The sequence below is a fragment of the Sebastes umbrosus genome, chromosome 20 (assembly GCF_015220745.1).
Source record: "Sebastes umbrosus isolate fSebUmb1 chromosome 20, fSebUmb1.pri, whole genome shotgun sequence".
Classification (NCBI taxonomy): domain Eukaryota; kingdom Metazoa; phylum Chordata; class Actinopteri; order Perciformes; family Sebastidae; genus Sebastes; species Sebastes umbrosus.
In genome coordinates, this window is record NC_051288.1 from 23924158 (window position 1) to 23950165 (window position 26008).

A 26008-nucleotide genomic window follows, 5' to 3' on the forward strand; every position below is an offset into this window, starting at 1 on the left:
TGAGAGGCTGACCTATACAGTATATTACTACATTTGCATGTACTGTTTCCAGGCCAGCAAACAGGGCCTTTAGAAGAACATTTGCATATGTCCGTCCCTTTATGTAGCGTGGGAGAACATAAGGACATCTAATCAGATGGGGATGTAGGTCGACCTGTTTTACAGACATGGTTCTTACTTTACTGAGTAATATTCAATACCACGGTGAAAGAAAATATTCATCATACTTCCTTTCTAAAGACATTTGAAAGCGTAATGTCTTACCACTATGTCTTTGGATTTAATTCTTACATGTAAACCACACAAAGAGTTTAATGCTTTTAGGCCCTGAAGAAGCAATGTAGTGGTAAAACTATAAACAGCTTAAATATTTCAGTCGCCAGTCATCATTATAGAAACAACCAACACATTTTTAAAAGTTGGAATATTTGAAATGAGTATTTTACATCAGTGAGACTTTACCAATGTGTTTTATGAGTTTCCATTTGAATTACAGTATATGTACAGTACGGGCACCCAAACATAAAGCCATACTCTATGTAAAGGAGAAGCTTTAACCGAGATGTATTAAACATGTAGAATAGATTATCAAACATACAGTATGTACGTAGAGACAAGTTGTGTTGAAAGCTGAAAGGTTGTGTTGGATTTATATTGTACAGATGTTCAGTGTCCATCTGCAGTACGAGTATGAAATTACTTGAGAAAGTGAGAAACTTTTCAAACTTATATTTAGACTTTTATGATATTTCATGACCAATCAGACTTCGGGAGGACAGATTGAAGTGTGATCTGCAACTCCTAATAGAGAGCTGCAGGGATGATGTATGTTTGTAGGCCAACCAGGAAGTTAGTATCGCCCTGGTTCCCTCAACAAAAAGCCAATGGGATTTTTCCATTGGCTTGTGGATTATTGCAGAAAATAAACTCTGTGGCAAACAAACGTTCATGATACTTTACGTTTTGTTCAGCAAGATAATCTCCACAAATGAACACCACTTTTAGCGTGAGTATAAACAGCAAGGCTGTAAAGGAGGACAAGTCGGCGTGATGACGTTTAGTAGTCTCATTTAGCTTGCTAAGTTGTTAACAACCGCCTTTTTAAAGACATAGAGTGTGTTCCAATCCACGTACTTCCTGAAGTACACTTCAATGTGGTGCACTGTGTGCACTGTGTGCACTCTGTAATTACTTGAGTAGTGCGTACATTTCAACGGGGTAGGATCGTCTCAAATTGAATACTCTGCGGCGCACTGACCGTAAATGACGATCGCAACATTTCACCGCGGCTTGCTACCCGCCAAAATATCTGCCTGCTTTGTTGAAGAAAAAAATGAAAGCAGAGTGGAAATTACGTTTCCAACGTCGTCGCCTACGATGTGTCCTCCTGTTAGCGGAAAATGCACCGGTATGTTTACGTATTGTATTGTTTTATTCTGTTATCTACATATGTTTGAATAGTGGTCGTGGTCCCGCCCCTTCTGCTACGTAGCCAAGTTGGCGACCACTGAGTGTGGAACGTGTCTAACGTTCCACACTCAACGATCTGACCGTTTTGAGTATAACATCCAGGTACTTTGAGTGCACTGCATTTTGTCGTACTTCCCAGTGTGAACGCACTTATGCACTCAAAGTAGTAAGTGTAAGTACAGAAGTACGCAGATTGGAACACACTCAAAGAACAGCTTCAAAATTCACAAGTGGGATATTTTCTGACATATTTTATATCGTAGAACAAAACTTTGAATTCTCTTCAGCTTGTGTTAATCACAGACCTTATTTCAGGCGTCTAACTAAAAACACATTAAAAAAAAACATTGACTTCCAGACGAGGGAACCAGAAGTGCTAAAATGCTTACTCATTTTCAGGTTTTAGGACTCATTCCTCCACCACTCTATTATGGGATTTTATCTTGGTAAATAATTTAAGCAAATGGTGAGGATTTTATCTCAAACAAACATTATTAACTTGATCAAGTGTTATTCAGTGTTTGAATGCTTCAAAATTGTGTCCTTGATAAAACACCATGCTACCAGTGTTATCTGTTCTCTTCAGACTGTGAGCTGTTCGTAGCAGAGATCCTTCAAGGCGAGGACCTCACTGAAAATGCCGAAGAGACACGGAAAGTCTTACTGAATAACTTCAGGGTCGTCCACGTAAGGTAGGACTCCACCTCCAGAAGCAGCATTAAATCAGTGTTTAGCAAAGCTTTACTAGTCAAGTGTCACAATGTAATTTCATGCCACCATTATCTAACTTTTGCTGTTAATACCACCAAGAACCTTAATTGTTGCTGTAATTGCTTTAAACACAGTTGGCAAAATTACATTTGAAGGAACTCATTTAGTCTAATGGTGTCACCTTCAAGACTTCATGCTTGCTCTTATTTATTGTTTTTAAAGATCTCGTAGAATAATCTGTTTTGATCTGGATGATTTAATCTTAATGTGATTTAATTTCCAAGCTTGAGGAACAGTCCATGAACCCCCCAAAAAACTCTTGTAAGAAGTACAATAGTTTACTCCGGAAACGTCTCCACTGGTGTTGCCTGCACTGCACGATAAGACGCGCATGCTCTGGTATAGAAGACTTGTGGTTTTGTGACCTTCTGTACAGGAAACAATTGCTTTTTTTTTCAATTTCTTGAAGCAACACTGGAGCTGAGTTGTCTGAAAATGAAAGCACAGAAAGCTTTAAAATTCAGTGTAAAAGATTTTGATATATGCTTATTCTGATTTTACAGAAACCCTCAAGAATTCCCCTTCCCTTCATGTAAGTAAAATTACCCAGAATCTCTATCATCAAAGTAACACAAACTGCTGTATCGACACTGAATTGTTTCAGCTATGAGTGTATATCTATTATGTGTGTGTGATTAAATTCTCTGGTAGAATAAAGTTCACAAATTAGGGACGCACCGATCCGTCTTTTGCAGTCCCGATACAGAGTTTTTGGTATCGCCCGATACCGAGTACTGATCTGATACCAGTTTTTAATTAATGAGCTGTATGCCTCACTGTGTGGAAGTGAATGGGATCATTCGTTTATGTGTAAGGCGACATCAGGCTTGACTTAAACATAGCTTTTCTAACTTTGTTAAACAAAATGTAATAAATAAATACACCAGCAACTTGGTAAAAAATCTTTAAAATTAACAGGAATTACAATTAGAGTGTAAACTGTTTATTGCAGCATCAAATTGGTCAAAACTTAAACAGGAATTAAAATTCCAGTTTACAATGTATAGAGTATATAAACATAGAACTGAATTGAATAGATCGTCCCCCCACTGAGTCAGTATCGACTCGATATCTGATCAGGTTTCGGTATCGGTGCATCCCTAGCACAAATCAGTGACAGGTTTATCATGTAGTACTGAAAGTAAAGTCAAAGTCTTTTTCACACTCACTCACATTTGCTCTATTTCTCTCTATTTCACACATTTTCACCAACACATACACGCCCAGCGGACTTCCGGGATGACGACGGTTCTGATGACAACCGCAGTTCCAGTCTGGGTCGCTCTGCCCCATCGGACGACGCCTCTGTAGCCTCTGACTACCAGGATGATGGAGCCGCTGACTGTGAGTTAACAATAGTCCTGACTCTGATTCCCTGTGTGTGTGTGTGAGGCTATTTGCGCAGTGCAGAGATCTGAGCTCTAAAAGGCCTAATTCTAAATGTGGGTGTCTATGTGCGGCAAAGCAGCACTGATGGCTTTTTCCTCAAATGAAAAAAAGGCAAGAATTTTAATTTGCGCAGCACACATTAGCCCAGATTATATATATATCATACCATCTACTTTAACCAAGGACAATGAAGGGAAATTTTAACCCTGATAATGGATGTCTATATCATCTGTGTGAACATGCCGAAAGGCCACAGTGTGCGAGGAATTCTGCACCAACAAAGGAAATTAGGAGGAGTCACAGGAGACAATGCGGTATTCCTCTGAGAGAACTAAACAGTTTTAACAAACAACCCTCGCCATCCTCGCTGGCACACCTACACCTCGCCACAGGAAGCGCAGTCAAACCCTGTATATTGTTGCTCGCCTTCTTAATTTGAAAAAACAGACCACATCTGTGAATTCCCCCCTCCCTCCCTCGCTCCCTCGCTCCCTCCCTGGCCTCCTACCTCTGCCTGGCTCCGGTGACTCCTCCTCCTGGCCAGTCTGCAGGTAGGCTGTCCTGGTGCTGGAGAAAAAGGAGGCTCACGAAGGCCTGATTGGGGACCTAGAGCTCCCTCCAGTGGCGGATCCTCAGCTCCTGATCTGTCCCCTTCAGCTGTATGTGTGGACTGTGGGAGGCGTGGAGGCGGCCCACACAGAGAGGAGGCTTTGTAGCTGCAGGCTAATGCAGTGATTGATTGACCCCGAGCCCCTCTATTCTTTCACAACCGGGTTTGAAATACAACACTGTACCTGAGGGGCCATGTGTGTTCCATCCCTCTCTCCCTTTATCAATCTTTCTCTCTATCTTCCCCTCTTGGACTTGTCCTCCCTCCCGTTCAGAGTTTTTGTATTTCTGACTCTATGTGCCAGCTAATAGCCCTTGACGTGACATGCCGCAGGTGGGCATTATTGACTCGGCTGCCTCAGGTGCCCATCTATACCCTGTGCTTTCTTTTTCAGCTCCTTTTCCTGAGGTAAAGCCAGAATCATGTGGAATTTCCCAATAAGAAAAGCGTTTGCAGTCGTTTTGTGATAGTTAATGCCAGCTGGATGTAGTCAAAAACAATCTCCTTATTTGGAAATGTCTTAATGAACTCTTCTGCCCACAGAAGAGTAACCGTCGCCTTTCTCAACTTTGGAAAAATAGAGTAAACATATCACGGCAGATGGTGGGAAGATAGACCACAAGACAATGATAATTCATTTTTTTGAATTGTTCATTTCAGAATAAACAAGACGAGATTTCCTTGGGGAAACAAACAAAATCAAACAATAAAATGCTTTAAAAAATTCCCTTAAGGCCATAACGATAATACGCACAACCACAAACTACGCCGTCTGTTACTGTGGATGTTGTTAAAGCACGAACATTGTGTCGCGCCATTGTTGGCGTTAAATGTGAGAAATAGCCAATTATGCAGCACTACCAGAATCTTCTTTTTTCTTTCATTTGCATTTTTGCTTTGAATATCGAATGTCCCCCTCGACACTAAACAACTACACTTTAAAAAGAAAAAACACACATTTTATTGTTGGATCAATAATCATAACATTTGATTCTGTAAGACAAATTTACACCTCACAGCTTGTGAGGCAGCTTTATTGCAGCGACCGTGTTAGCGTAGTGAATGGCCTGTGTCCTCACTAAAAGGGCATGTGGAGTTCATAGTTCATTCTCTGTTCACCGCCGGTTGAAAGAAAGGGCTCACACTTTTCTGCTGGGCGGTCTGCTTCAATAGAAGAGGGAGTGTTTGTGGAAAATAATGGCTTGACCACTTAATGAAATCAGTGGCATTTTTGGGGAGGAACAATCATCCATGGTGACGATTTTCTTTTATTCCTTTTAATGCAAAAATGAAAGGTAATTTTGTGATTCAGAGAAAAGCATTTGGCTTTAAAGAGAAAGTGGAAAATCAAGTTGAGTTTAATCGTATCATTTTATTTGAGGCTACTGTACACAATAGAGACTTTGTGACTCGGAGAATGTATTATCCGTGGTAATCGACTGCCTGCCTTCGCTGCTCTCTGTTCCCTAACCAGAGAGTGAGTGAGTGTGAAGTCGATGGCTGCTTTTACACGCAGGAGGAGCCTGTGCCGTTTGATTAGATGCGGTGGCCTGTTGTCTTCAGCGGACTGGGTGACACCAGATTTGTAATGGCTGACAGGAACAGATGGAGCCTCCATTGTTAGCCCGGGTGTCTGCATGGTAATGTGAACTGAGTTTCACCCGCCGACCGCACCGTTGACCTGACCGCGCCTGCATCCTCACCCCAGCCTCGTTTGCCCCCCTCTCTCTCTCTTTCTCTCTCTGCTATTTGGGGCTCACACACATTTTCAGGATTTCTTTTCCATCTCTGCCATTCCAATACATTTTGCATACATAAACAAATATGTGCACAAAATGTTTCTCTCTGGCGTGAATCTCTTTTACACACACAAACATAGACCCCAGGAGACAGCCGGAGACGTGGGGCTTTTAGCCCCGTCATGCTGTTTGCAGGTCAAGTTTACGAAGTTGAAATGGCCTGTTTGTTTTTCTTTGATTGGGGGAGCACCGCTGGGCGCTCGGGGATGTTTGCTTGGAAGCTGCAGCGATGACAGAGCACCGCAGGAAGAGCTTTGTTTCAGGAGGCGTGCAGAAAAGATGACGCTTTCGATACATCTCCCTCTTCTTCTTTGTGATCGTAATGATTCTATTATGATGCACCATATTGTGTTTTGCTCAGGTGTGGAAGTAGAATTTATCAAAACGTAGATGCCATGTGCATGTTATTTTCTGCCATACTCATCAAGTCACTTTATCTGTTTGTGTAATTTACTTACTTAATTTACTTTAGATATAGGCAATTTCATTGTCGAGTAATCTGTCAATTATTTTCTCGATAAAAATGGGGAAAAATGTCCATCAATGTCTCCCAAAGTCCAAGACGACGTCGTCAAATGTCTTGTTTTATCCACAACTCAAAGATATTCAGTTTATTGTCATAGAGGAGCAAAGCAACCTCAAACTATTCACATGAAGAAGCTGGAATCAGACTTTTTTTCTTAAAAAATGACTCAAACCGATTAGTTGATAATCAAAATAGTTGCCGATTAACTTAATGTTGACATCTAATCGATTAATTGTTGCAGCTCTAGCTGCAGGTACTGATTATTTTTTCATTTTCCCGATTAATCAAATAATCATTTGGTCTATAAAATGTACGAAAAATATTTCCTGGAGGCCAAAGTAATTTCCTCACATTGCTTGTTTTCAGTTTACTGTCACATTGGACAAAGAAAAGCAGCGTATTCTTACATTTGAGAACTAGGGAATTGCCATTTTTGTTTGAAAAATGACTTAATCAATTATCAGAATAGTTGCTGATTAATTCCTGTCCATTAATCAGTTAATAGCGGTAGCACTAAAGGCAGGTGTGTTGTGTTGTGTTGGCCTATTTAAAGAATGCAAAAATGTGACTCCTGTCTGTGATTACTGTGCCGACCCAATTTCCTAAACCAATTACTTGCAATAGAATGCAGTTGGATAACCAATTTGAATTTATGTCTCGCTGTTGCATATTTCTCATTTGAATATGAGGAGCCAATGCACAGTAACAACATTATTACACTGTGCTGGTAAATAGAATATTAAATCTAAATTTTGTCACTTTGGCTGAAGCTTGAAAAAGCTATATAAAGTGAAGTGCTTTTGAGGGTGCATGCCCGGGTCTCTTGGCTGGTGAAATGGGAAAAAACGTTGCCAGCTGACAGATTGATGCTCCATTAGAGGGTTAATCAGCAATGTTTAAAGTGCCAACTGGCCCCTTGTCTGTGTTTGAAGGCAAATTAAGTCATGGAGAAAGAGCAAGTTTCTGTGTGCTTCACAGAGGAAGAAAATAGATTAAATAAAAGGACAAGAATGTGAATAAACTTAGCATTTATCCCAGTTTTTCTCAAGTGTATGCCGCACCTGGACAGTATTTTAGGTCAGCATAGATGACCTCCTCGCAGGTTTGTTGGCCTCTGGTCATGCTGTCTGCCCACGTACTGAACTCTTGACCTTTGGCCTCTTGCTTGACCAACCTGTGACCTGTCTGAACTCAGTCCAGAGTTGTGTGAATGATTGGCCTTCCCGTCACAGGACGCCCATCAGTCACAAAGTTTCTGTGGAGTTTCTCTGATAGCCATCTACTGTATCTATCTGTCAGGAGATCTGCCTGAAGTGGAGATTAATTTTTCACGGCATTCATCGGTGTATGGATTTCGTGACATTTGGATAGCGGCAGCTCGTTTGCGAGGAAGCGAGGAATATGTTAATGAGCCCCCAGTCTTCCTCACTCTCCTTTCCTTTCCTCTCTCAGCTGAAGCCTGTGTGCTTTTGTAGAAACACACACACACATTACGAGGCAGGAGCAGGCTCTGTGCATCGCTGCGACTGCTTGCCACCAGGGTTCAAAAGTTCACACTATTCCCCTAGGGCTACTGTGCTGCTGCAGATGCTGATAGTCTTTTCTTTCTCTCTCTTTCCCCGCTGCCTTTCTCTCCCTCTCTCCCTCGCTGTTTACACTATTAATCTTGTACACTCTCTCTCACACACTCACTCACACTGCCTGGCAAGAAGAGAGCGGCTTGAAGGGGGGATTTGGACGTATTTAACCGAAGGGCATCCATCACTCTCATCTCCGGCTTCACCCCCACCAAAAGCCACACCGTGTAGTTTTTTGCATCCTCTCGGTTTGCAAGCCCTCTGATGCAGCTCTCCCCTCATTTGCTTTGTTTTATTGTTGCATTGCTTATAATTACATCCCTCCGTTGCCTCTGGTGTAGCGCCGTGTTGAAACCCAGGGAAAACAGGAGAAGGTAAATGTGCAGCAGTCCATCTGTAAAGAGGCACATAGGCAGAATGCAAAGTGGGAAGCTGGGGCAGGGTGGCTCCTAATCTCCCCCAGAGCTGTCAATGTCACAGACAAATAGCAAAACTATCAGATGCGGCGGGTTCACCCAGAGGTTAGCGTTCCCAGGTACCTCCTGCATTCACTCCCTCTCTTTCTCCCCTTGCCTTGCAAATGAGAATTTGATTTTGCCCTCCACTGGAATCCATTTCTGGAGATGAATGAAGTTTCAATGCCAAGCCCAGGTGGCCCCGCTGATTTCTTAGGGAAATAAATGGAGATGGGAGAGATGTGTTGGCCTGTACACAGACAGTGACACGACGGCTCCCAATGCCTCTGGGATCCCTCTGTTTAATTGTTGCTGTAATGTAGCACTTTAAGGTCATTAACATGCCCTTGTGGAGTTATTCGAGGATGTTGAGGATGCATCCCTCTTTACGCCGGGATCTCCGCTCGGCTGGAAGAAGTCAGCTTCGTGCGTGTGTGTGCCAAGTGGGACAGGGCTGCCGAGGGCTTGTTCTTTATCTACAATGGAAATTTTTTACCATTGATTTGTAGTGGCTTATGCTTTAAGTTAGCTTATCTAAAAGAAATGGAATCAGAAGCGATTGGGAAAACGTTTGATAGTACTGTTCACACAGTTTGGCAGTACAAAAAAACTGTAATTAGTTGTATTTAAACAAAACAATTATGTATTTAGATACTAAACTTCAAAATGTTATTACAGTTAAATTGACAATATTTAAAAAAAAAAATGCCAGGCTTAAATAAACATGGTTATATTATTGATTTTTATATTTATTAGGTTTATTTTGCTAAATTTAGTATATTTAGTGATTATAATTTTGGTTGCTTGTGTAAAACAGTAAAAAAAAAAAAGAAATGTTCAAACATAATATAAAAAGAAAATATTGAGATTGTTTTATTGTTTATATTGCGTTATATTTTTCTATGCATTTGTATGTTGTCATAAAATCCGTTTTAAATGACTTATGCTGCAGTTACTGTCATCGAGGTTGTTAACCGTTTTCCTCTGAATGAAGCACTGCAACAAAGATGTTTTTTTTTCCTGGTTTATTTACCGATTTATTATTTTGAATCCAATAAAAAAATATAAGAAACTTTTTAAATTAAAGTTTGTAAATTATAAAAAATTATGAATAATGGAAAATCCTTTTTTTTTTAAATGTCCACCTGCTATATAATATAATTGATATATATATATTTTTATATACTGCAAAATACTTGATAATATGATGTATTTTATTGCAGCTATTAAAAAATCAACCATATTGCCTGTTGAAAAATAGGAAAACAAGCAAAAACAGATCTGCAAAATATTCAAACTTTTTACAAAAAGGCCAGATTAAGTAATTTTTCCATCTTTAATCATATTTGTTTATGAAAGAATGAATGGAAACCTGCTAAAAATATAGACATAATATCACAGTATGAATGAAATTTAGAGTTAACAAGAATTAACATAATTTAAATAAAAAAAAAACCCAGTAAAATATGTAGTGCCATTTACTGGGAAAATCTTGCCCCAATAAATAATCATCTTTTTATAATTTATTAATGGGAAATGTTGTTTTTATTATATTATTTAAAGTAATTTATATTAATCCCAATAAGTAAAAAAACAACATAATTTGGTCCACTGAAAATAATTTAAATTAATATTCATATTTTAAACGAAACCACCTTCTTTAGACTCCGATTTTGAGCGTTTGGCCTTATTTTCCTTGACAGAATAATTTTTCTGTAACACCTGTTGCCCATTGGACGGTGATTTATGAAAGGAGTCAAAGAATGATAGCGTCATATAATTGTTTATTGGCATAATATGTAACAGCAGTGACTATAAAATAAGACCAATTATATATAAAGGTAATAAGCATGAGATATTGCTCAGAAAGCACAGTGCAATAACACGGTCCTCACGAACATACTTACTTACCATTATTGCTAAAATTATATTTAAAGCATTTTAGTGGAAATAACAGGAGCATTTTAAAGTTGCAATAACTGTACATTCAGAGAGCGAGTGTGTCGATTTTCTCCGAGTGTTTTTCCCTCCAGGCTCTGTCGTTGATTGTGTTATATCCCGTTTTTATCACAGATATGCAGGCTCTCCTGTGGGCCTGAACTCCTCCATTGTTGGTATTTATATTCTTACTACTGTTTCCTTCTTTTTTTTTTTTTGTCTCTGTCAGTGAAGCAGCTGAAAACCATCCCCAGCGATTAGAGGATCATTGTATCTGCAGTTAAGCATTTGAATAGTGGTAGTAAATCTAGAAAAGGGAAATTCAGGGTCGCTGTATATGCTGCTTATGGCTGCCCAGGGGGAAGCCGATGTCACATAGTAAATTTAGCCCCTTAGTGTCTTTACAGTGGCCGGCCTGTGATGTTTGAATGTAGGAATAGAGCCAAACGGAGCCTAGAACGACTTGACATCTAATCCTGCGAAGAAGCACAGAACTTTATTTATTTTCTCTTCCAAATTGCATCAAGCGTAACAGACTAAGTCTGACAATAAAAGAGAGAAACACCAACCCATCTCTGCACTGCATTAAAGTTGCAATATTTCCAGAATCCAAATCTGCGATATTAAATATTTACCTGATCATTTGTGCGTATATTAAAGTTTTTATTCAGTCGTAAAGCTTTTATCTCATCTGTTGTTTAACCTGATTGACATCCTTGATCCAAAAAAAAAAATCCTTAATCACTCCTGCATAAATTCCCGGTGCCATTAAACATTATTAGAGGAGGATGCAGGCATCATGCAGCCTGATATAATGCACTGCATGTTTTCTTTGGTTCAAACACATGCATTAGGAGGTTCTAAACACGGTTTATGTATCGATGACTGAAGTCCTAATCAAATCACGGGGAGGAGAGGAGGGCAGGGAAGACATTCTGCCCTTAACCTCAGTGCCTCTCAGTCTCTCTCCTCCCTTCTGCTGGCCGCCTCGCTGGAGGGACGCGCCGCAAAGGCCTCCTTCTTTAATGAGGAAAAATGTATCAATTTAGCTTTGGCCTGCTCGCAGATTGAGCGCCGGGTGGGTGAAGGTGCACTGAGTGAATCCTTTTTCCTAATCAAGGACAGTATCGAAGAGGATTGCGGTCTCTCTCGCTCCGTCTGTAGAGTCAGCAGCATTCCTCCCCGCAGCCCCCTCAGGGCCGGGGAGCCTCTTGCTGCCTTCTGTTTCACCTCATCAGCAGAGTTCATGTGGGGGTCAGGTCCTGCCCCCTGATGCTGCATTCAATGCAATACCTCTCCGTGAGAGCCCCCCGCGCTCAACGACTAAGCACAGGAGAAAGAAAACATATGATATCTTTATGATTTTGATTCCTACCTGTGCTGTGAGGGGGGTCACCTCTTCTACACGCTCCTAAATACAAAAGATATATCCATCCCATAGAGTGGCCAGTGTTAACTGATGTATTTCCCCGTTGCTTCGTTTTTCACTGGATTTTTCTCCGTCTTTACTTTATTTATTTATTTATTTATTGATCTATGAGGGACAGCACACGTTAAACAACATTAGTGTGATTTAAATTTGCCAGATTTAGCCAAAAGGATAATTTCCATTCTCAGTCATTACAAATTAAAAGAAACAAACAAACAGGCGCGACAAAAAGTAGACTAAAGCTGAAAGGATTTGTCAATTTATTCATTAGTCGATACAGAAAATAATCAGCAACAGTTTTGATAATCATTCTAAGTCATTTCTTTAATGCAAATATGCCAAAAAAATACACTTGTTTCAGCTTCTCTAATGCAATTATTTGTTGGTTTTCTTGATTTATTATGACTAAAGACGAGGACTGTTGCTCGGACAAAACAAGCAGTTTGAATATGTGGACCTGTCTTAAGGAGCTAGTAATGGGCATTTTTCACTATTTTATGACATTTTATAGACCATTGTTAGTTGCAGCCCTAAAGCAGACAATAACCCTAAAAGCACATAAAGTAAAATATAACATGAATGATAAAAAACCCAATAACAGCTGTTATAGAACAGACAGATAAGGCGCTCAATTTATTGATTAGTCGATAGAGAAAATAATCAGCAACAGTTTTGATGATCATTTTAAGTCATTTTTTTAAATGCAAATATACAAAAAATACACTGGTTTCAGCTCCTGAAATGTAAGTATTTGCTGGTTTTCTTGAATTATAATAATCTAATAAAATGTTGTATTTGGACTTTCGATTTTGGACTGTTGTTCGGACAAAACAAGCAGTTTGAATATGTCTTAAGGAGACAGTAACGGGCATTGTTCACTATTTTATGACATTTTATAGACCATTGTTAGTTGCAGCCCTAAAGCAGACGGAAACCCATCAAAGCACATAAACTTAAATATAAGATAAATGATAAGAAACCCAATAAAACACATATAGCGCTCGTGACAATCACAACAACAACAGCTAAACATTACAAATATACAGTATAACCTCACAAAGGATCACATAAATATAGACTTTAAAAGCAAATACTAAGCACGCATGACCCACACACTAAAAAAAAATAATAGAGCAAGCACATAAGGCGACCAATATCAATGATCTAAATTACAGACATGCAGGCTTCAAATAAACCAGACAACCACTGACGGACGGAGCAAGATAAAAATATTATCAGTTAATTTTATTTCCATGTCTTTCTAAACATTTCACCCATCCCACACGCCATTACAAGACATTGCTTGTGTGTGAAACATCATAAATACAGCAGCAAGACATCCTCCACACGTATACTGTATATTACATTATAAACAGCATACATCTGCATGATTTTAGGTAACATATTTTTATATAAAACGTTTTCAAAAGCGGCACAGAAGAGCAAAAGGAGAACGCTTGTTATAAGCCAAATTTGTATTCTGATAAAGGGCTTTTTTCCCTCACTCATCTCGTAGTCTTTCTCCATGTAAGTGGCTGATTTAAATGTTTTTATATGCGGATACAATAGTGGTTCAAACCCTCTGGAAGTACATGTTCCCCTGCCAGTGCTGTCGCTCCTCTCCGCCTCTCTACCGTCTCGCAGAAAAAGACACTAAAGCGACCGCTCACTTTCCATCTTGTGTCACACCATCAACATCTTCAGTGCATTTTTTTTGTGTTTTCATAACATCTTTGTTGCATTATGACCACCGTTAGATCTAATGTAACATATTAGTCCTCCCACCCAACCATTTCCCTTCACTTTGATTCACTCTCCATCCAGCCTTTGATTGACTTTCAGCCTAAGTAAAGTGGATTTTAATGAGAGAATACATTAACTCCCTCTGGTCATGCTAACATAAATCAGCCTTTTCTTGCGGGATCAACTGCTGAGCTCATAACACCATGCTGAGAGAGTGTGAATAACCAAATGAGAGATTGCGGCTGTGGCAAACCGCTGGCAGCTCAGATGCATTGTTGTGTATCTCCCCCCCCCCCTCGAGTTTAAAACAAGTTCAGGATGGCAACAGAACGGAGCGCTTATCAGCACCCAGGTCAGCTTGGAAATGTCCCTTTGTCAGGATCAATTAAACGCATATCTCTGGTCAATTTCTATTGATTATTTCCTTCCATTTAGAAATGGCGTGACTCGCATCTTTTCTTGCTGATGACCAGTGAGAGCAGTTAGATTCAGTTAGGGTCGCCCGTAGCAACTCCTCACCTTGATTTACAAAGCACGTGGTGCGGCTCTAACATCACATCTATCTGCTTCTCTTTGTTGGTAATTGCACTCAGCTAAATAGGTTATGCTGAAATATCAATAAATTGCCATCAAATTAATGTCAATACCAAAGCTGTGGATGGTGCTAATTAAAACGCAAAAGGGATGAAAATGAAGTCATGGCATTGCCCTGAATAATTGATAACGCAATTTATGATTTTTATGAAAGAGTGCCGTCTGTCTGCGATTTTGATGAGGCCTTAATTAGATGCATTAATGTGTCTCTCCGTGCCTGTAGTCAAACTCAAAACTCAAACACCATGATGGTTGTTGGGGTTTTTTAACGCCCTTAATTACACATTTTCGAATAACATTACCTCTGAATATCCACTTAAAATCGCACGGGTCCCAAAGAGGTGTTAGTGTGTAATTTTCATTAAAAGAGGCATTGTTAACTCAGGACCAATCAGAGCCTGTTTTTGTTTAGGGTGGGGATCAGGGACTTGAGCAAGCAGCATTAAGCAGCGTGATGCTTTCAGGTTGTGCTGCTACCCCGTGGAAGAATCCAGAACTATTGTGTACATGTTTTCAGTAGGGCTGCCAATCGATTAAAATTTTTAATCCGGATCAAACGCATGATTGTCAATTATTAATCGTGATAAATCGCAAATTAATCTCACATTTTGTATCTGTTCAAAATGTACCTTAAAGGGAGATTTGTCAAGTATTTAATACTCTTATCAACATGGGAGTGGGCAAATATGCAAATGTATATATATATTTATTATTGGAAATCCGTTATCAACACAAAACAATGACAGATATTGTCCAGAAACCCTCACAGGTACTGCATTTAGCATAAAACAATATGCTCAAATCATAACATGACAAACTGCAGCCCAACAGGCAACAACAGCTGTCAGTGTGTCAGTGTGCTGACTTGACTATGACTTGCCCCAAACTGCATGTGATTATCATAAAGTGGGCATGTCTGTAAAGGGGAGACTCGTGGGTACCCATAGAACCCATTTACATTCACACATCTGGAGGTCAGAGGTCAAGGGACCCCTTTGAAAATGGCCCTACTAGTTTTTCCTCGCCAAGTTCAGAGCGTTACTTATCCTCCTTCCCTACGAGCGAAGGAAACCTAATGGATTCCTGAGGTTTTCTAATTTCTTATGATGCCAATATCTTCCGTCCAACTTTAAAACTGAACCCGCTACAACCTCTGAAAGATCGATTGCGTTAATGCGTTATAGAAATTAGTGGCGTTAAAACAAATTTGCTTTTATACGTTATTATCTCGTTAACTTTGACAGCCCTAGTTTTCACTAAAGTTGTACCCGTGTTTGAGATTCATAAAAGCAGGACAGTCGAGTGAGGTCAGGTCACCCGGCGTTAAAGTGTTAAACACGCATGAATGTGTAATGTTTATTGACTCAGGCAGATCAGAGTGATCCCGTGTTGATTTTGCACCTCCTCATCTATTAGCCGGGCTCGACCTTTGAGATAAATGAAGAGCGAGGGAAGCAGACGGATGAGGGGATTAGAAGTGGGCCGCAACAGGGAAGCAGGCCCAGGAAAAAAATGGACGGACTGCCGGCAGATAGATGAGGTGGGGGAACATAATGACCGCTGTTTGTTATGATGTACTGAATCAGGTTCTCTTTGACAAAACAGTCCTTAGCACCTCTGTATTTATAGTGTCACCGGTCAGTCCATCCACAAAGGCAGGCTGATGATATGTGAGCGTGTTAGTGCTGTGAGGTGTCTGGGGCTCTGCTCTGGAACGACCCGCTCATCTGTCAGGCCCACGAGCTGAAGTGGTGTGGGGTTATGGGATCACAGGCGGGATTGTTGTGAACTTAAATCTCTGAAATGTAAAAAAAAAAAAGCCAATATCAGCTTTATTTTGCTCTCTAGATCAAAGTTATTCAGAGAAAACTCACTGAGAACAAAACAACTTTCAGAGACGTCATTGGTATTCAACTGCTTTTTCATGTTGCTGATTTTTATGAATGAGAAAGCGGTTCATGTTTGTCCAATGTTAGGCGATGCTCTTTGTTTAAACAGAGGGCCCAGATGTGGGATGACATGTTTGGTTTTTCCCAGCAGTTAAGCAGGTCCTTTCTGAGGGGGGGATGGACTCCAGGCATTCCCCTTGTCATCAGCGGTCTGAATGGGGTGTCACACTGACTAGTGTAAATGGTCTTTAAATTGTTCCTGTGTTTCAGACTAAAAAGGCGGTTCCTGCTCTCCCTTTGCTTCTTTTTTTTTCTTTCCCTGCGAGGCTAATGCCTGTTGACTAATGAATTCGGAGGAAGCTGAGCTTTGTTTTTGACACATGGAAAAGCCGGGTACCCCTGTTGAAACACAGGGCGGAAGACGGCCCTTAAGGCCGACCTGGGGTCAGTTTTACAAAATCCCCTCTAATGGCTAAAGGCTAGACAAATAGGTCAAACAAGCAGAGTTCTTGTTAGAACTTCAAAACATGAAACAGCTGGTTAAACCGCTTCTCTCCTGGTGGTCGAGTCGAATAACTACCGTACAACGTTTCCGGTTAGATTCCAACCGTCCCATAAAGGTGAAAATGCCAACCAAAACAATCTTAATAGCAAACTACACCCCATAGACTGTATATAAGAAGTGGACATAGGCACCGTGATGTCACCCATCGGTTTGTGGACTGCCGTTTTGAAGCCTAAAGTTCGGCATTTTGGCCTTCACCATCTTGGTTTTTAGGGTGGAGCTAAATACAACCGATCGCTGAATAAGACATTTTTTGACAACCAAAAAGGTTGTAATTAACTTTCATGAACTGAAAACTGAATTGTAAAACAAAAACACGGACAACACCGACCGATAACGAGTACCGATCCGATACCACTGTGATAAAAAAATATAGAGTTATTATTATTGAAATATGCCAATTGGCTTATATTTTTCTCGCTCCGACTACCATTGCCGTTACACTCTCCACTGGCACCCAACTGTAGTTGTTTGCAACGTACTCGCTGATACCCAATCACGAATTTGGGCAGCATCGGACGCATTTCTGATACTGGTATTGGTATCGTAACACTCTACCTGTATTAACATCATATGCCAGCAAGAATCTGTGATTATGTGTATACTGTAGTACAAACAAAATAGTGTGGAGTTCCTTCTCTTCAAACTTCTCTCCAGCACAAATAGCATAGTAGGCTAAATACTATATGAGCTGCATTGTGCAGTACTCGCCTAACAACTGCACTAATTAACTAAAGCCTTTTAAGTCGTGCCATTCATGTCCTATCATGTTTAAAATTTGACTTTGCAAATTGAAGAGAGATTTCCACAGGAAGGTTGCTCCCATTAAAAGTGCAATGTGAGCAGATGAATGGACTGCAGCGCTCAGCAGCACTGTAAATGTATTGATCCCGGCTTCCTAAAGCCTAGCGGGGATGTATTTGATCCACAGGGTTGGAGACGTTACATTCAGGGTGTGTGTGTGTGTGTGTGTGTGTTTGTGTGTGTGTGCGTGGTAATGAGGAACATTTAAGTGCAGCGTATTAGGAGTTAGTGCTGAAACAATCAGTTGATTAGTTGGTTGACAGAAACTATTTCAATAACAAATTCATTGTTTTAATGCATTAATCAAGAAAAATGGCAAACTTTCTCCGGTTCTAGCTTCTCAAATGTGAGGATTTGCTACTTTATCTTTCCTTTATATCATTATAAATTGAATTTCTTTGGGTTTTGGACGTTTTTGATTATAAAGCGTTCCTTTTAATAGACAAATTAACTGCTTCTGTTCACAGACTTTGGCGACATCCCCCTTGTGGCAGCCCAGGACCTCGGAAACATCTTGAAGCAAGGCCACTTGGAGAAGAAACGAAGAGGTATAGCAGCATGTACTGTAGATATCAGCCCTGGGTGAAGTGGTTTTATCAAGTAATGCCGTTTGTTTTAGTTACTTGAAGTGCTAGATGAGTGGTGCTGACTACATAATTTTAACCTGAGCAGAATAAAAGAAGCTATAAAAAGTATTTATTAATATATATTTGAACAAATGTTGGTCATATCAGTAGTTTTCATCCTCTAGATCACAGCTTCTTCGGCTCAGAGTGGCAAAAGAGATGGTGTGTCCTGAACAATTCAATATTCTACTACTTTGGGAGTGAAAAAGGTTTGTTTGAAATGCCAGCGTACAGAAACATTACAGGCTCGTAAATTGAATCAGATAACATCCTACCACGTACACTCATCCCTACAGATAAGCAGCAGAAGGGTTCCTTTTATATCATCGACTACAGCGTGCAGCTGGTGACCAACCTGAGAAAAGACTCCAAAAAAACGTCCTGTTTTGAGCTCTTCTGCCCCGGTCGACGGTCTTACCAGGTGTGTACTACCACCACAAGCCTGTACAGATTACTAATTAATAGTATGTGTCAGGGAATATAATTTAATAGATATTATTTTGGAATACTTTTTCTACTTTCTGAGTGGTCATAATTCTTAAAAAAATAAATTTAGTGGCTCCTGATCAAAATGTATATATGTGAGGTTCATTTTAGGTAAAATAAATAAATAAATAATTTAGATTAAAGTGGTAAATTTACGAGAAAGAACTCACAAATTTACGAGAAAAAAACAACACCTTTTTCTGAGATTATAAAGTCACAAATTTGCGAGAAGAATCTCGGAAAAGTTTTTTTTTTTTTTGTCATGGAACCACATAGCTTCACTTTGCATGGTTGGATCAACCTCATCACACCACAGACGCCGGCGTTAAACACTGCGGTAACGTGAGCCGCCGAGTGCAAAGTATATTAACAATATAAGTATTTATTTATGTTCATAAAAGAACACAGAAAAAACATGAAAGAAAATGCGTATATGTACTCAGAGGACATCCTTACCATTATAACACTACTTTAACCGCAATGAAATTCAAACGGCGTCTGGCTGGTACCGTGGTTTTGCACTTGATGGCTCATGTAAATTAAATCTCGGAAATATTCTCTGAATATTACCGCCCTCCACCGGCTCCACCATTTTTTTGTTTTTACCTACAATGGCCCTATGGTGTCATCCTTAATCAATTAGTTGATCAACACAAACATGAACCTGTTAATTAGCCTATTTTGACAGTCAATTAATTGTTTTGTCATTATTTAAGCAACAAGAGTGCCAACAATTCGGTAGTTCAGACCTTTCAAATGTGAATATTTTCTGTTTTTTTACGTCCTCTATGATGGTAAGATGAATATTTTTGTTATTTGAACTTTTGTTCGGACAAGACAAAACATTTGAGCACGTCAACTTAGGCTGTAGAAAGTTATTTTTACATTTTATGGACCAAAGGATTAAATGAGAAAAATAACCAGATTAAATGATAATTGAAATAATTGTTAGTCAGAGCCCTACATGGGATTATGTTTAAGTGAATAAATATCTAACTCTCAAATATTTGTATTTGCTTCAAAAATCCTGTATCGGTCGGGCTTTAATCTAAATCCATTTGGAAAACATTTTATCCACACTTCTATATGGCACATTAGTCGTACTGCTGAGTATAACACAGTTATTTCAGAGTTTATGTGTCTTAATTGAATATTTTAGATCTGATAATCTCATAGCTATTTCAAAAGGGAACCTTTCTATTCACCCCTTTTCTTCCTTATTAGGCAGCTAGCAGGAGAGTTGGTTTATTGAGGTGAAGATTAAAAATCAGGATATTTATATCCATATAAATGCACCCTTGGATGTGATGATAATTGCAGGATTATTGCTGCTGTTTCCCATTAGTTCACTGCCAGCAATCCTCAAGAGGCCAGAGAATGGGTGGACCAAATCAATTTTGTACTTAGAGGTAAGCCAGCGTCTCTTTGTAATTTCTTCTGGTGCCTATTGCATCATGTGCAGTTTTTCTGGAAGAGCGTTCTTTGCTTTGTTGCTTCTCCTAAAGTTTGTGTTTCTTTTCTCTGTGTGTCCTTATTTGAATCAACGTTAGAGGATGTCAGCCCTCTTCGACAAATTGATATTTGGCTATATAAATAAAATTGACTTGAGTTGACTTTTTAAAAGCCACATAGGTTAATTGGAAAACACAGTTAAAGCAGTATAAACCTTCCTATCTTATTTTTTTCTTCAATTTTCCTCTAAAGTTTGCTTGTGTGTTTTCGAGGGGCAGAAAGGTCAGAAATGAAAGGGAGCCCTTTATCATCTCTGACTCAGATGAAAACCACCCGATCCATCACTAACTGCACAGACGAGTCCTGAATCTCCTCATTCCACATGTCACCCACCATGTCATGTGCACCATCATGTAGCTCTAGTTCTCCTCCTTCCCCCCCCCCAACCACTCCTCCCCTAACCCTCCTACCGAATTCCAACTTACAGGAAATTGATTGGTAGATGTTCTGGTTATCCTCCAGTGACATTGATTTCTGCTTGGCCGCTGCTGTACGGCGGAGGACCTGATACCCTGTGTTGCAGTGGCCAGTCGCCTGCAATGAGACGGCTCCTCCATCTGAGCGAGCAGTCGTGCCTAGTCTACTCTAAAATGGGCTCGGCCCGGGCCACTGATTTGCGGGAAGTAACAGACACTCTGCAGTTTGTCTTACTTCCTTCCAGACGAGTTTTACTACCAAATGCAGTCCTGATCCAGAACATGCAGATGATTATTATTATTTACTCTCATCACCTCCTTAATTAACCTCACAATTAGGCTTTCATGTACTTTCATTTTTGTGGACTTTATGGAAATGCAGTAGTATTTTTGGCATTGTGCCTTTATTTGCCTTTACTACTGATAGTATAAATACAGACAGGAAATGCAAGGAGAGACAGACGGGTATGACATACAACAAAAGATGCTATTATGTGGTATGCGTCTTAATTGCTAGGACAACGTACAAGCCAAAATTCAGATTTTAAAGATAAACACAAGGTATAGAGAAAATGGGGAAGCATTTAAGATAAGATAAGATAAGATAAGATGAACCTTTATTAATCCCCGGAGGGAAATTCAGGTGTCAAAGCAGCAACATCAGCAAACAGAGTGAAACACAGGAGAGGTAAAGGTATACAAAAATTATAAAAACAATATTAGAGATATAAAAGATACAGAGTGAATGGGTGAACATAGTGTGTATAGTCCGCTAATAAATAAATGTAGTATGTGCAATAAATAAATGTAATATGTACATATGTGCAGTCTATAAAGTGGTATATAGGATGTAAAGTAAGTGTAAAGTGCGCCAGTGGTTAGAGTCCAAGATGGTTGCAGATAGTGCATGTTAAAAGGTAGATAGTGCATGTTTAAAGGCAGATAGTTTATGTTTAAAGGCATAATATTTAAAGGTATAATATGTAACTAGTCTACATTAAAATGTCTAAAATCGACTAGACCTATGTTATATATTTTGTTGAGTTGTGTACATACGTTATTCCAATTTTCAAATCTAGAGAAATTTGTAATTTTAACCAAGGTAATGGCCTGTTTCATATCCCCTTTGTGCAAAATCCAGTTTTAAGCCACATTTTTACAATACTTTTTTAGATCTTGGTCGTTTTTAACTCTAGATTTTAACCAGATGAAGGATTTTAGTCATCAGACGTCTAGATCTTAAGTTATCTGAGAAACAAGCTGAGCAAAAGTTAGCAGCAGCTTGGTTTACAGCCCCTCTGGGACGTCCTGTGTCTACCGAAAACAGCGTCAGGGAAACACTGATTTTGAATGTGAAGCTGCTTTAATCAGTGTTTTTACCGGTTTTAATCAGCGAGTCCGTTTGTTTTGGAACGGAGGAGACCTCTGTGATAAAAACCTCCTGAACGATGAACACTAAAGGAATCTTAACTGGGAAAAGCTGACTGCAATGACGCCAGCAATGGTAGTGAGGACAACAGCGCTACTTCACGACGTCACCAAACTCCGTCTTTTGTTATTGTTTTGATTGAGAGACCCCCCTAGCAGCAGAAAATTACATTGCATTCAAGTTATTATCATATGAAAATGCTAATCATTTGCTGGTTCTGACTTCTCAAATTTCACGATTTGCTGCTTTTCTCTGTTTTATATAATTGTACATTAACTATTTTTTAGGTTTGAACTGTTAGTCAGACAAAACAAGCAGTTTGAAGACGTCACCGTGGGCTCTGGGAAATAGTAATGGCTGTTTTTCACTATTTCAGACTCCGCAATTAATTGCTTAATTAAAACAAATTATAAATACATTAATAGGTAATGAAAATAATCCATAATTGCAGGCAGAATTCAAGCCTCCAGTGGTTGCCACTGCTGCTGTACGGCACGTGTCCTCGCCTGTTGTGCAGTCAGGACCCTTCGAGCATTTCTCTTACTTTACCCTTTAATGTATGTGTGTGTGTCTTCTGTGCCACGCTGTGCTCTGTCTTGACGCTAACGCCGCCCATCACGTTGTCTCTCCTTCCCTCCATAGATCTCCGTTCCACCTCCATCCCTTGCGACGATGACGAGGAGGAGGATGCGGAGGAGGAAGAGGAGACCTATGATGACATTGAGGTGGGCCCTCCCCCGCCTCTGCCCGGTGCTGCCCGGGCCTCTCAGAGCGGCAAACTGGGAGGAGGGCACGAGGAGGGGGAGGTCGAGGACGAGGACGAGGATATCTACGAGGTGCTGCCAGGTATGAGGATGTGGTTGCCTCGCATGCACACACGCACACACAGATAAATAGACAAGAAGGCTGCGCACACACAAACTCTCATGATACTCAGTCAGACAAATAGACCCAGTCGCTGTGCCTCACGCACACTCCAGCCCTGAGGGATTTTTTGCAACAAGAAATATTTGTGATGATCTCCCCTGGCTGTGAAATTTGTGTTGCCAGGTACCTCCCTACCACCACAACACCCAGACGGATCGCTCATTTTAAATCAAGCAACACTAATAAGCTTGTCAGGACTGAGGTGGCTGCTGCAGAGGCACACAGGGCAGGACGGGAAGACTCTGCTTACACTGACTAGAAATCAGCTTCCTCTGGTCTTATCTCACTGAGAGCCATCTGTTGAGAAACAGTTATGTTGTTGAAATCAGCGAGAGCCGCGTAGTTCCGAATGCTCTGTCATAGAACGTCCAATTAGCTAATGTTGCCAGGCAACAAATAGCCTACAATTCAATCCGCTAAGCAGAGTTTTGGCTAAAATTGCCTAGCAACAGCAATTTAGTTGAAAGGAAGCAAAAACTGCGTCTCTCAGGGCTTAAAATAGTTCTGGAGCTCTTAATGTCACATGTTTAATAGAAATTAGAGTTTGATTGAGAATGTTGCGAGCCGGCGAGTGTGAGTCCCTACTGAGGGGGGAGACAGCCCCATGTGTCAGGGTGGCTACAAGATCCCGAGAAGGACAAAAGGGGTGATCTGATCTTCTCAGGGCCGTCGTCCATCACTCTTTCTATTAAATAAGATACATCAAGATTCTGTTTCACTCACTGAGTACATTACCTTTGCCAAAATCACTGGTGAGAGGGAAATCAGTCTTCAGACTGTCACGCCGGCGTTCAAAGCCATCTGGGAAGAGGTACAGACTCTGACCACAGATGGCATATCGAATGACGGGCTCTTTCGTTCACTTTCTCACCCCTTCACTTATCAATCATCCTGCACCTCTCTTTGCTCTCTTACAACTTCTACACAGTGAGTAGACACTGTTAAATATTATTTTATTATTCTCATTGATCAGAATTGCAAAAGACAAACTTGTCTTTGTAGTGGAAGAATCTTCCTTTCTAGATGATATAAGATAATCCTTTATTAGTCCAACAGCGGGGAGATTACAGCAGCAAAAGGGGACGGTGAAAACAACAAGAGGCATCAGTAAAAAACAAAACAACATCTAATAGATAAGCAAGTAAACAATAAAGATATAGTAAGTAAGTAAACAGTAAAAAAAAAGATATAAAAGATAGACTGAATGAGTGGTTGAGTTCACATTATTGCACATATGAATATGAAATGTTGAGATTGCACAGATAGATAGAAACATCCTGGATAGTAGTCTAGTTTGCATTGACTGTATTTTGTAAATTTGTTATACTTTACTTCATTTATTGCTCACATGAATGTTAAAGATTATTTTGCAAGAGTTATTGTTTAAGTTAAAGATTAATTTCCCAAAGTTGTTAAAGGGAAACTTTGCAGATTTTCAACTGGCTTTGTGTCGTTGCGTTGTGGTTGGTTTGTCCAAATGAACGATGTTTGGCTTCTCTCCGTGTTGCAGGCACCCAGAACTCCCCGCTCATTTGCTGGTAAGAGTTCGCCGGTTGATGCGAAACGGACCATTTCACGTCATCAGGCGGATTTTTACAGGCAAATGAGCGCGGAGCTCCGGGACCACGCAGCAGAGAGAAGCCAAACATCGTTCATTTGCACATACAAGTTTAAAATCTGTTTCCCTTTGGCATTAAATATCTGTTAAATATTAAGAATTTGCAAAATTGCACTCACTCAGGTACATTCTGCATGTGCAGTAGCCGTACTAAGGAACAAAAATGTCTAGTAGGAGTGAAGCATCATTTTCCCTGTGATGAGCTCCTTCAGTTTTGTCGGAGCAAAACTCCGAACATGGCTCAGTTACAGGCAGAATGCAGAGCGATGACAGAGCAGTGGGAACCCAAACATCGCTCATTTGCACATACCACTCATATTGCAACTATTCAAAGCAAGTTTAAAATCTTCAAAGTGTCCCTTTAGCATTAAACATCTGTAAAATATTAAGAATTTGCAAAATTGCCCCCTTATGAGATACATTTTCCATGTGCAGTAGCCATACAAGCGAACAAAAATGTTGAGTATCAGTGAAGCATCATTTTCTCTGTGATGAGCTCCCTCAGTTTTGTCGGAGCAAAACTCCGAACATGGCTCAGTTGCAGGCAGAATGCAGAGCGATGACAGAGCAGTGGGAACCCAAACATCGCTCATTTGCACATACCACTCATATTGCAACTATTCAAAGCAAGTTTAAAATCTTCAAAGTGTCCCTTTAGCATTAAACATCTGTAAAATATTAAGAATTTGCAAAATTGCCCCCTTATGAGATACATTTTCCATGTGCAGTAGCCATACAAGCGAACAAAAATGTTGAGTATCAGTGAAGCATCATTTTCTCTGTGATGAGCTCCCTCAGTTTTGTCGGAGCAAAACTCCGAACATGGCTCAGTTGCAGGCAGAACGCAGAGCGATGGCGGTATTGGCTCTGGTGCTGATGACTGATTTTATTGACTGGAAAATTAAATCACTTTGATATAGAAACCGTTGGCCCATAGCGGTGGCCTCTCGACTGAGGGATGCTCTTCTCAACAGCAGGTGAAGAGTGCTGAACAAATGTTTGGACCCTTTGTAAACAGAATTAAAATCACTTTTTTTTACGCGTTTTGGTTCGTTAACAATGCACAACGTTTTCATATTTCATTAGGTAAGCCAGAGATTTAATATTATAATTTTGTAATGTGCATCAACCTGAAAGTGTGTGTGTTTGAGAAAGAAAAGCAGGAAGAAAAGATCACCCTAACATATACACACTCTGCATCCAAACTGTACACATAATCACAAATATGCATTTGGATGTACAGCGTGTGTGTGTGTGTGTGTGTGTGTGTGTGTGTGTGTGTGTGTGTGGGCGGGGTGCGTGTGTGTGTGTGTGTCGTCCTTCCCGGTCTTCCTGGAAGCAGAGGCGCAGGTTGTGCTGGAAGGTGGATAGTGTTGCCGGGTTGTGGCGTGGCTGTCAGCCTGCTGCTGTTAAGGATGGATGTGGGAGACAGAGG

At 40.2% G+C, this 26008-nt stretch overlaps 1 protein-coding gene across 2 annotated transcripts in view; it reads left to right on the forward strand.

Moving 5' to 3' along the window:
* skap1 (src kinase associated phosphoprotein 1) overlaps window positions 1–26008 on the forward strand; it is a 37490-nt gene that overhangs the window by 548 nt on the left and 10934 nt on the right. For both annotated transcript variants that reach the window (XM_037755948.1, XM_037755947.1), the window contains exons 2-9: window positions 2057–2162; window positions 2745–2773; window positions 3469–3585; window positions 18027–18107; window positions 18311–18394; window positions 18482–18606; window positions 20017–20080; window positions 22671–22874. In XM_037755948.1, coding sequence (XP_037611876.1) covers window positions 2057–2162; window positions 2745–2773; window positions 3469–3585; window positions 18027–18107; window positions 18311–18394; window positions 18482–18606; window positions 20017–20080; window positions 22671–22874 — 810 coding nt within the window. The remainder of the gene's footprint in view (window positions 1–2056; window positions 2163–2744; window positions 2774–3468; window positions 3586–18026; window positions 18108–18310; window positions 18395–18481; window positions 18607–20016; window positions 20081–22670; window positions 22875–26008) is intronic.